At 49.0% G+C, this 12,611-nt stretch overlaps 1 protein-coding gene across 1 annotated transcript in view; it reads left to right on the forward strand.

Moving 5' to 3' along the window:
• Nucleotides 1–12,611, forward strand: part of AK1 (adenylate kinase 1) — a 70,560-nt gene that overhangs the window by 8,349 nt on the left and 49,600 nt on the right. Inside the window, exons 2-4 of the mRNA XM_084821410.1 lie at nucleotides 7,307–7,493; nucleotides 10,331–10,486; nucleotides 12,046–12,218. Coding sequence (XP_084677536.1) covers nucleotides 7,307–7,493; nucleotides 10,331–10,486; nucleotides 12,046–12,218 — 516 coding nt within the window. The remainder of the gene's footprint in view (nucleotides 1–7,306; nucleotides 7,494–10,330; nucleotides 10,487–12,045; nucleotides 12,219–12,611) is intronic.

The following is a 12,611-nucleotide window of genomic DNA, read 5'->3' on the forward strand; positions in this document are numbered from 1 at the left end:
GGAGTTGTAGTCTAACAGGCTCCCCATCCCTTAATCGGTGATAAGTACCTGTCCTTGCATGAGTTCTAGAGGCATAGCTGTCTTAGGACCAAACTACATATGATGTAGGGCACCCAACAGCTGTGATGTGGGGCATCCACATCATACATGTGATGTGGGGCATCCATTGTGATGCCCCACATCACATGTGTGATGTATGTACATCACATGTATGAAATCATATCATACATGTGATGTACATACATGTATATGTGATGCCCCACATGTACATTCATCAGGCGGGGCATACATGCGGTGGGGCATCACATGTACATGCATGCGCATGATGTGGGGCATGGCATGTACATGTGATGTGGGGCATCCAACAGCTGTGCTGAGTGGGGAACACAGCCAGGGGGCACAAAGTTGGGGAAGGCTGGACCACGGAAACCAGCTTGATTAATCGACTCAATGTTTAAAAAACCAAACAAACAGATTCATAGCGCTGGTCCAGTTGGGACACCTGTGGATGCCCCTTCTTTTGGAAATGTCGATGTTTGCCTGATCTTCCCCTCTGCAAGCTGCAGAGTCTCTCTGGGCTTAAATGAGAACCGATATGCTGCTCTGATCAACCTTTTGGAGGAAGGTTGTGAGCTGCACAAAAGATGGTTTATTTTATATTTTATTTATTTTATAAATAAACCTACAAAAGTAGGTTGATTTATCTGCTTCTTTGTGGCCTAAACCTCCCAGGCCATTGCATCTCCCGGGCTCCTACTGTCCCTCCCTTTTTCATGCTATGGCTTTGAAGAAATGGGAGGATTAGCAGATGCTGAAAGGACGATGGGGCAGGGATAATCCATTCCTGATGCCTTTGATCTTGATCTGGCTGCGTGGTCCAGAGGCTGTGTCGATGGCAGGAGATGGGGAGAGGGCTGGTTGCGTGTCTCCCTTCTTTCTTTGCAAGCAGATTGCCTGCTGGTTTGTCGTCTGGCTCCCAAACCAGCAGAGCGTAGAGCGGGGAAAGGCACTGCACTGCCAGCATCTAGATAATCCTCATCAGCACTGCCAAACAGACTCGCCGAAGCGGCTGGGATTGTAGGCCCTTTGCCAGGTATTTACCACTGCTGCTGTGACAACTAATAAGGGTTGCATTTGACCAGTGGTGTGGAATTACTGGTGGAAGATCTTGCAATAGCTGAATGGTCTTTGCCCTGGGATGCTTGGAAGAGATGGAACGGATGGTTCTGGGTTTTCTGGGCATATTGATTCATTTATTACATTTCTGTACAACCCAATCCCCTTCATGGATCACTGCCTTGTTGTGGCGAAGGGGCTTGCGTAACTCAGTGAAGCCATAAGCTATGCCGTGCAGGGCCACCCAAGACGGACAGGTCATGGCGGAGAGTTCTGACAAAATCTGGTCCACCGGAGAAGGAAATGGCAACCCACTCCAGTATTCCTGCCAAGAAAACCCCATGGAACGTATCACAAGGCTAAAAGAGATGACGCCGGAAGATGAGCCCCTCAGGTTGGAAGGTGTCCAATATACTACCGGGGAAGAGCAGAGGGTATTTCCAAGTAGCGATAGAAAGAGTGAAGTGGCTGGGCCAAAGCCGAAAGGACACTCAGCTGTGGATGTGTCTGGTGGTGAAAAGAAAATCCGATGCCGTAAAGAACAATATTGTCTAGGAACCTAGAATATAAGATCAGTGAATCAAGGTAAGCTGGAGGTGGTCAAACATGAGATGGCAAGATTGAACATTGACATCTTGGGAATCAGCGAACTAAAATGGACAAGCATGGGCAAATTTATTTCAGGTGACCATTATATCTACTACTGTGGGCAAGAATCCCTTAGAAGAAATGGAGTAGCACTCATAGTCAACAAAAGGGTGGGAAAAGCAGTACTGGGGTACAATCTCAAAAACGATAGAATGATCGCAGTACGAATCCAAGGCAAACCATTCAGCATCACAGTAATTCAAGTGTATGCCCCAACCACTGAGGCCGAAGAAGCTGAGGTTGATCGGTTCTATGAAGACCTACAACACCTTCTAGAACGAACACCAAAAAAAGATGTCCTCTTCATCATAGGGGATTGGAATGCTAAAGTAGGAAGTCAAGAAATCACCGGGACAACAGGCAAGCATGGCCTTGGTGTACAAAATGAAGCAGGGCAAAGGCTAATAGAGTTTTGCCAAGAGAACACGCTGATCATAGCAAGCACTCTTTTCCAACAGCACAAGGGGCGACTCTGCACATGGACATCACCAGATGGTCAATATCGAAATCAGATTGATTATGTCCTTTGCAATCAAAGATGGGGAAGCTCTATACAGTCAGTAAAAACAAGACCTGGAGCTGACTGTGGCTCAGATCATGAGCTTCTTATCGCAAAATTTCGGCTTAAATTGAAGAACGTAGGGAAAACCACTAAACCATTCAGGTATGACCTAAATCATATCCCTTATGAATATACAGTGGAGGTGAAGAATAGATTTCAGGGATTAGGGCCAGTGTAGTGTAGTGGTGAGAGTGATGGACTGGGAGCCGGGAGATCCGGGTTCTAGTCCCCACTTGGCCATGGAAGCTCACTGGGTGACTTTGGGCCAGTCACAGACTCTCAGCCCAACCTACCTCACAGGGTTGTTGTTGTGAGGATACAACGGTGAGGAGGAGGATAATGTAAGCCGCCTTGAGTTCCTTGCGAGAGGGAGAAAGGCGGGGTATAAATGCAATAAATAAATAAATTAGACCTGATAGACAGAGTGCCTGAGGAACTATGGACAGAGGTCCATAACATTGTTCAGGAGGCAGCAACGAAATCCATCCCAAAGAAAAAGAAATGCAAGAAAGCCAAGTGGCTGTCTGATGAGGCTTTACAAGTAGCTGAGGAAAGAAGGGAAGCAAAAAGCAAGGGAGAAAGGGGAAGACATATCCAACTGAATGCAGAGTTCCAGAGAATAGCAAGGAGAGACAAGAAGGCCTTCTTAAATGAACAATGCAAAGAAATCGAGGAAAACAGAATGGGAAAGACTAGAGATATTTTCAAGAAAATCGGAGATCTCAAGGGAACGTTTTGTGCAAAGATGGGCATGATAAAGGACAAAGAAGGCAAGGACCTAACAGAAGCAGATGAGATTAAGAAGAGGTGGAAAGAATACACGGAAGAACTATACATCTTAGATCTTAATGTCCCTGATAGCCATGATAGTGTGGTCACTGAACTTGAGCCGGACATCCTAGACAGTGAAGTCAAGTGGGCCTTAGGAAGCATTACTAACAACAAAGCTAGCGGAGATGACAGTCTTCCAGCTGAGATATTTAAGATCCTAAAAGATGATGCTGCTAAAGTGCTGCACTCAATATGCCATCAAATTTGGAACACTCAACAGTGGCCACAAGACTGGAAAAGGTCAGTTTACATTCCAATTCCAAAGAAGGGCAACGCCAAAGAGTGTTCAAACTACCGCACAATTGCGCTCATTTCACATGCCAGCAAGGTGATGCTCAAAATCCTACAAGCTAGGCTTCAGCAGTATGCGAACCGAGAACTACCAGAAGTACAAGCTGGGTTTCGAAGGGGCAGAAGAACGAGAGATCAAATCACCAACATTCGCTGGATCATGGAGAAAGCAAGAGAATTCCAGAAAAATGTCTATTTCTGCTTCATTGACTACGTTAAAGCCTTTGATTGTGTGGATCACAACAAACTGTGGCAAATTCTGAAAGAGATGGGAGTACCAGACTACCTTACCTTTCTCCTGAGAAACTTGTACGAGGGTCAAGAAGCAAAGTAAAAACCAGACATGGAACAACCGATTGGTTCAAAATTGGGAAAGGAGTACGACAAGGCTGCATATTGTCGCCCTGCTTATTTAACTTATATGCAGAGTACATCATGAGAAACGCCGGGTTGGATGAATCACAGGTCGGAATTAAGATTGCCGGGAGAATTATCAACAACCTCAGATACGCAGACGATACCACCCTAATGGCAGAAAGCGAAGAGGATCTAAAGAGCCTCTTGTTGAGGGTGAAAGAGGAGAGTGCAAAAGCTGGTTTGAAACTCAACTTGAAAAAAACTAAGATCATGGCATCTGGCCCCATCACTTCCTGGCATATAGAAGGGGAAGAAATGGAAGCAGTGACAGATTTTACTTTCCTGGGCTCCAAGATCACTGCAGATGGTGACTGTAGCCATGAAATTAAAAGACGCTTGCTCCTTGGGAGGAAAGCTATGGCAAACCTAGACAGCATAGTAAGAAGCAGAGACATCACCTTGCCGACAAAGGTCCGTCTAATCAAAGCTATGGTTTTCCCAGTAGCAACGTATGGCTGTGAGAGCTGGACTATAAGGAAGGCTGAGCGCCGAAGAATTGATGCTTTTGAACTGTGGTGCTGGAGAAGACTCTTACGAGTCCCCTGGACTGCAAGGAGGTCAAATCAGTCCATCCTAAAGGAAACCAACCCTGAGTGCTCATTGGAAGGACAGATACTGAAGCTGAAGCTCAAATATTTTGGCCACCTAATGCGAAGAGAAAACTCCCTGGAAAAGACCCTGATGCTGGGAAAGACTGAAGGCAAAAGGAGAAGGGTGCGGCAGAGGATGAGATGGCTAGATAGCATTACTGATGCAATGAATATGGACTTGAGCACACTCTGGGAGAGAGCGCAGGACAGGAAGGCCTGGCGTGCTATGGTCCATGGGGTCACAAAGAGTCGGACATGACTGAACAACAATAACAACCCAATAGCAAAAGCTGTCTGGGCGGTTCACAACAATTAAAACCATAAAATACCAGACAATTTTATTTTAAATTGTTTTAATGTGTGTTGTTTGGTTTTAGTTTTTGTGAACCGCCCAGAGAGCTTCGGCTATTGGGCGGTATAGAAATAAATAAATAAATAAATAAATAAACAATAAAATACAGACGATAAAATACAATATAAAAGATTAAAACTACAATATAAAAAAATAACCAAACAGAAGCTACCAACAGTGCAAAAGTTCTAAAATACAATACCAGTTTTAAAACAGAAACCGAAAAAGTTAAATGTCTGGGAGAATAGAAAAAGTCTTCACCTGGCACCAAAACGAGCACCGCGTAGGCACCAGGTGAACCTCTCCGGGAAGCTCGTTCCACAACTGGGGTGCCACAGCAGAAAAGGCACTCTTCTTAGTAGCCGCCCACCTCACTTCCTTTGGCAGGGGCTCCCAGAGAAGGACTGCTGAGGTTGATCTTAGCGTCCAGGCAGGTGTATATGGGAGAAGATCGTCCTGCAGGGACCCTGGCCCAAACCCATTTAGGGCTTTCAATATTAGTACCAGCACTTTTAATCGGGCCTTGAAATGGACTGGCAGTCAGCACAGATGAAAGGGTACTGGCATAAAATGATCATGTTGGCCAGGCCCCGTTAACTATCTTGCTGCCCTATTTTGGACCAGCTGAAGGTTCCAGGCTGTTTTCAAAGGCAGCCCCACATATAATGCATAATGCTCCTCCAGCAGGTCTTCCAGAAGGCTTCAGCAGATGGAGAGATGGCACCCGGGGCCATTTCATCAGCTCTGCTGGAAGACCAGCTGCATCGGACGCCTCCTCTACCTGGGCGGTTTCCATTCCAGCTGGTCGTGATCAGAACTACCGTTTAACATCACGAACAGGTGCCTGAGTGTGCCTCACCCCTCCTCTTCCCTCTGCTCCCTTTTTTCCTTTTGTGCCATGTCTTTTAGATTGCAAGCCTGCAGGAAGGGGCTGTCTTGTTTTTTATCGATTGTGTGGAGGCTGCTCTGGAAGCCTTTTTGGCTGAAGGGTTGGATAAAAATGCTTCGCGTTGATAAGTAAATTAATAAAGCGGCTTCGTACAGAGTCAGACCTTTGGTCTGTCTAGTCCGCTGTTGCGTGCTGGGATTTGGAGTGGCTGAGAGAACTCTTTTGCTGGAGATCTTTTTTAGCCAGGGGTGGGGGATGCCTTCACAGTGGCCTTAAGAGCGTAAGATGAACCATGCTGGGTCAAACCAAAGGCTTGTTTAGTCCAGATTTCTGCCTCCTATATTGGCCAACACAGCGGAGGGTGATGGGTGCGATGTCACTGGGGTGGTAATCTGCTCCGGGTTTCAGTCAGAAACCCGGAGCAGATTCACTGCCCCGTTGAATGTGGAGCACCTTGGATAGCTCCTTTAACGGTCTGGTTCTGACTGAAACCCGGAGCGTTTCACTGCCCCACTGACATCAGAGCCATGAGCCTCCACTGGGCCAACCAGCTGCGCCAAGGGGAAGTCAACAAGCTGGACATGAGGGAAAGAGCACCCTTGCCTCGCATTCCTCAACAACTGTCCTACAGAAGTATACTGCCTCCGATATCGGCATCATGACTCATGGCCATTAATAGCCATCATCGACATCATCATAATCTAAGACTTTAATTTGTATGCTGCTGTTCAGTGTAATTGTGCTGAAAGCAGCAGACCACGCAAGGACAGCAATACAAGAACAGATCTATCCATCTATCTATCCATCCATCCACCCATCCATCATCTAGTACCAATTTATTTCAAAACATAGCATAGTTTATGTTAAATAAACGGTTCATTTTGCTAATAGTCACATCCTTAGCTTTTAAAATTCATGACCCCCAAGAAAAAAGGCACTATCGATCCACCGTGAAAGAACAATATCCTTTGATATTATTTATTGATGGTTACTAAAATATTTAAGTCCGTAGTTAGAGAGAATAAACATTTTCAGGGCAGTCAGGTATTATTAATCAACAGACATAACGTCAGCCAGTTCTTCCCAAGTGCAAGGAAGAGCAACCATGTTTCATGCAGAGTGCGGCAGCTCCTTTCTTGCGTGGCTCCCGTCTCTCGTTCTGGTGCAGTTCTTAAAACAGCCTTCCCCGGCCTTGTGCCTCCTGGAGGTTTTGGTCTACAACTCCCATCAGCCCCAGCAAGCATGGCCAGTGGTCAGAAGTCATGGGAGTTGTCATCCAAAACATCTGGAGATCACATGTTGGGGAAGGCTGCTTTAGTTGGCATCCGGCCCCATCCAGAACAGATTGAACATAGCACCTGTTGCAGGGTGGACTCAAATCCGGGTTTGGACAGGTGATTTCAGAGCACCAGGTCAGGGAACAGTGTCTTAAAGCATCCAACAACCAGAGAGATGGATGAGGCAGGCCGAGATTGAAGTACAGTCTGTTCTCCTGTGCCCTGGACATTCGTGCTGCTTCTGATGCAGAGATGATCAGCACTGAAACTGAGAAAATGGCTTCCCCACCTTCTGAGTATATATATTTTGACCTGTGCCTTCTGCCTCCACAGAGCATGCTAACAGGCCTCATGTACTACCGCCCCGAAGACCCGGTCACTTACCTGGAGCACTGCTTGCAGAAAGTCCGGGAACTGGGCGGCCCCGAGATGGTGCAGTGGGACACTTTCCTCAGTCCGGAACGACAGGCCGGGCATCCGATCAGCAGTGGGCGGGGCAGGAAGCCCCTCTTCTACACAGGTGGATGTCCGTTCTTTCCATGGCGCATTTAAAAGGGCTTAGCTTTAGGTCCAACCTTTTCTTTGGGCTGCAGCAATAATAACTATTGAATGCCTCTTTTCTTCTGTGAGTAATGCCACATTTGTTTAATTTATTTATTACCTTTCTATACTGCCCATAGCCAAAGCTCTCTGGGCGGTTCACAAAAATTAAAACCACAAGTACAGAATAAAAACCATATAAACTATAAAAGCATTAAAACTACAGCATAAAAGTACAACCAGCGTAAAACCGAGCAGCAACGCAGAGATTTAAAAGACAGTAACAAATTTAAAACAGCAGAGCTAAAAAACTAGAATGTTAAAATGCTAAAATTCCTGGGAAAAGAAAAAGGTCTTCACCTGGCACTGGAAAGAGTACAATGTAGGTGCCAGGCGAGCCTCTCTAGGGAGCTCGTTCCACAACTGGGGTGCCACAACAGAAAAGGCCTGTGCTTCTCAATTCAGAGCAACGGACATAAGAAGAGAAGTTACCACTGGGTCAGGCTAAAAAGGTTTTGGGTTTCAGTCAGAACCAGCCAGAATGCTAAAGGCACTATCCAAGGTGCTGAACCTATTTGGGGGATAGGGCTCAGCACCCTGGATAGCTTCTTTAGAGTTCTGGCTGGTTCTGACTGAAACCTGGAATGGATTCACAGCCCCACCAACATTGGAGGCACCAGCCTGCAGTGGCCATCTCCACATCTTGCGGCCCACAATGAATGCCATAACAGGAGCAGAGGAAAATCCAGGAGCAGTGTGGCCAACCCATGTCGTTGCCTCAACCTGGCACCATCTTTCCACTCTGTCCATGTTTACCACACTCACACATCCAGATTTCCTTAGGGCTTTTCTACACGAGGCTTCTATCGTGCGATCAAGATTGGTTGCTTATGGAAGTTTGTGGGTCCTTTACACAATGTTGTCGACCTCCAGGACGCCCCTCGCACTTTTGGAGCTTTATCCCACTTTCAAAAAAGTCGGAGATACAGCAATAAGGGATGTTATTGCGAAAGATTGGCAGTGTGAAATGGCGGTGTTGCACTAAAGTACAGCCACTAGATGGCACTGTATAAGTGGAACATATAGAACATTGCTGAGAAAGGACGTTTTCCGTTCAAACCCCGTGCCCGCTGTATCAAAGAGCCCATTGTAATCCCGGCAAAGAATCTGGAAGCAGGACGCCCCGGTACAGTTCTGGGATTTTACCCTGGTGTAGAAATGCTCTTACCATGCCGCAGATTGTTGCACGTGCCAGTCTGGTTGCATGATCAGCCCAGACGAAGGGATGAAAGAGAGCGTGCCAGGTGTAATATGTCCTTTATTTAGAAATATGCAAGCAGAATATAGCAGAGGCAAGCGGCAGTTTGCAGTCTTTGGAATAGATTACAAGAGGGCACCCAGTGCAGCCTCCCGCAAGGCCAAATCCCTGCTTGTAGTTAACTCCAGCTATAAGGAACCCTTGGTCCACTATGACACGCACCATCCCTGGGGATAAACTCCCCATTCAGGAAAAACAACCACAGTCATTGAGAACCGCTTTGTTCATTTGAGAAGTCCTTGACTGCCTATCAGGGAACACCATAGGCCTGGGGTGCGGAACCTGCAGTCCCATGGCTGCATGCAGCCCTTGTTCGAATTTCATGTGAGTGGGGGGAGCCCAGAGAAGGAGAAGGAGGAGAGGAGGAAATTGGGGGCAGGAAGCAAAATGACTGAGCAATGGGAGGAGGGGAAGCTCACACAGCAGAAGAGAGATGGGGTTGCATGGGGGAAGAGAGCGAGAGATGGGGTGGCACGCATACGTACACACAGGGAGATGGAGAGAGAGGTGGTACAGAGAGAGGGGGGTGATACAGAGAGGAATAGAGATGGGAGCACGCACATAGACACAGAGATGGGGTGGTACGGAAGCAGGGAGAGAGAGATGGTGTGGCGCATGCATGCACAGACAGAGGGAGATGGGGGAAAAGAAATGGGTGGCAGAGAGAGGGGGGGTGGAAGTACACACATAGACACAGAGATGGGGTGGCACGGGGGGGAGAGAGATGAGGTGGCATACATATATACAGAGATGGGGTGGCAGAGAGAAAGGGAGCCGGAGGGGGGGAGAGAGAGAGAGCGTATTGCACAATCCTGCAATGCTGCTAACGCCCCACTTTGGGGTCTGGCTCAGCCACCATAGATGTGGCCCTTCACAGGAAAAAAGTCACCCACCCCTGCTTTAGGCAAAATCAGAGTAGAAAACTAGCTCAAAGTCATCAAGACATCCCAAACTACTACTGGGTCACATGTTCTGAAAAAAAAAATTGTCAGATTTGGGGGGCAGGGGCACTGACTGTGAAAGGAGGCTTGAATGCCTTCCCCCTTTTGGGGTGTGGGAGCAGAGTTCAGGTCTAGGGGCGGGAGAACACTCACCAGCACACTCCAGCGGCTTCTCTTTTGCTGGCAGCCGCCATTCTTATTTTCCAGTTCTGCCCTGGAATGATGCTACATGGTTTTGTAGCGTTGTTCAGGGGCATTATGGGAAAACTAAAATGGCGGCCACTAGCTCAAGGGCCTGGGGACAGCAGTGGTGAGTTTCGTGCTCCCCTGCCCTTGAAATTCCCCTGGACATAGCTGAGGCCGGAGTGTGTATGGCTCTTTCCACGCCTCCAGTGCCCGAACTCCCGGCACAAGCATCCATGCTAGACTGAGGCTCTCCTCTCCCTATCTGTTCATATCGGGCCTTGCCTTTTCCTTGCCCCACCCAGCCCGTGTCCCTTGTGTCTGTGGTGAGGTCCCACTAGCCAACGACACTTTGATCCCTTGTTTTCCTTGCAGACCCAGCGCCGTACAACCAGTATGAACACCTGCCTCCCATCGAGACCCAGTTCTCCATCGAGAGTGACTCGGACATGACAGAATCCACAGGCCTGATCCAAGAATATGACGTGTTTGATCCCGGCCGACCCCGGCCGAAGATCATTTTCGTGATAGGTGAGAGGTTTGGTCAGGGGAAGCATCTGGCGGTGGGGTTGGGGCCATGGTGAGGGAGACGAGCGGTTCCCATGCCTCTTCGCTAATGGCCTGACAGCACCTGAAGTCCAATGCGTCATCTGCAGCCCCATCACAGTCATTCTCAAAACATTACAACCAAGCAGGTGGGCCCTGATTCAGACTGGACCACAGCACACAGGGAGGGGCGGTTTGATCTTTCACTCCCCTGCCGTGATCCTGACAAAAATCACCACTCGTGCTACCATGATGAGGCTTAGGAAAAAAGTTCCCGTTGGTGCCAGTGGGCCCTTTTTTTCTATCGCTATTTGCAGGGGCAGGAAATGATATTTTGCGGGATCTCTGTGCAAAAAGGAAGGGGTAAACCCCCTCTCCCTGTGTGCTGTGGACCTGATCCAGATCTGGCTCCCTTGTGCTTGGTTTCAAGTCGAACAAAAAAGGAATCAAACTTGACATGGCTGAAAACACACCCCACTTCATACTCAGCAGCAGGGACACCCTCTAAACCAGCCTTCCCCAACCTGGTTTCTCCCAGATGTTTTGGACTACAGCGCCCGGAATTCCTGACTATTAGCCATGCTGGCTGGGGCTGACAAGAGAAGAAGTCCAAAACCACTGGGGAGCACCATATTGGGGGAGGCTGCTCTAAACCGGGCAGATGTCCTGCTCTAGATCAAGCCTTGGCCGTTTGCGAGCACGTACAGGGAGCAACGCAGCAGAATAGTCAAGTTAGCAAGCTGAGGGTCAGGCACACAGGCTTCTGTCCAGGGAGCTTTAAGCTAAGGCAGGAGTGGTTAAAATCCAGGCAGAGGTCAGAACACCGGCAGTCAGCCAGGCAACAAGGATCAGGCACGGGCAGGAGTGGACAAGATAACAAGCAAGAGGTCAAACACAGTAAAGCAGCCAGGTACGTTACCCAGTCCAGAAGCAGGATCGTTGAGCAGTCCAGAAGGTCAGGAAATGGAGCATCAGACACTGGGCATGATTCAGGGGGCACAGCGGAGGCTGGATGGACCAAGTTGTTCTGACCCTGGCTGGGTTTCCAGTGAAGGCTTTTAAGCCCAGAGCCATCCAGACTCAGCTGCAGCAATCAGAGCTCCTTTGCCAGGGCCTCCTCCTGAGGAGTCCCTTTCTCCTGAGGAGACCTTTGCCGGAGGTGAGCACTCCTTCGCACAGAAGCCCGGCTAGCCTTTCGCTTGAGGTGACGACGCTCCCGGGGATCAGGGGGTGGCTCAGCCTCTGCCTCCAAGGCAGGGTCCCTCTCTCCTGGCAGGGATGGCCCCGCAGCCCCTTCCCCTGAGGGCTCAGGCTCCTGTGGGTCTGGGGGCCGTCCCTGGTCTAGGGCACCCTGGGCTTCTGGGGCCTCCATCTCCTCTTCTGAGGAGGACTCCTCCAGCCGGGGCGTGACAGCAGGTGGGTGATCGGTCGTTATGCTGACTGGGGCTGGTGGGAGTTGTAGGCCAAAACATCTGGAGGGCTACAAGCTGCCCAGCCCTGCTCTAAATATCGCATTCCTCCCAAGACGTCTTTCTGAATTGCAGGGGGGCCCGGCAGTGGGAAGGGGACTCAGAGCCATCGGATGGCCTCCCATTTTGGGCTCATCTGCATCTCTATGGGCGAGATACTACGCAACCAAATGATCCATCGTGCCACCAGCGACCGGAAGTGGGAACTGATCGCCAAGATCATTGCAAACGGGGAGCTGGCTCCGTCAGTAAGCAGGGCGGGCATCGGGGATTTTCGTCACCTGGGTGAAACATGAACTGCCGTATTTTCCGGCGGGAGGGTGCATTCACCCCTCGCTTTTGAAGGCGGGTGCCCACAGCCCCATCCCACGCCAACTTCCTCCCAGGAGTTGCAAAACGAGCCTTTTAAAAAAGCAGAATAATAGTGGTGGGCCGATCCTACGCCATTTAGGCTTACCCTTAGGTTTTCTGAGCCCAGTTATCTTCGCAGAAACTCGGTAAATAGCTCGGTTTATTCCGAGCCGAATTCTAGGCCAAATCAGAACCATTGTGCTTCCGTCTCTTTCACTGGGAGTCCAGTGGAGTCCACTTCCCCAACCCGCCCCCCATGAACCACTCAATCTACCCCCACCCACCCTTGA

Source organism: Heloderma suspectum, chromosome 14 (assembly GCF_057233095.1).
Source record: "Heloderma suspectum isolate Gila_16-S chromosome 14, 16-S_ref, whole genome shotgun sequence".
Lineage (NCBI taxonomy): Eukaryota > Metazoa > Chordata > Lepidosauria > Squamata > Helodermatidae > Heloderma > Heloderma suspectum.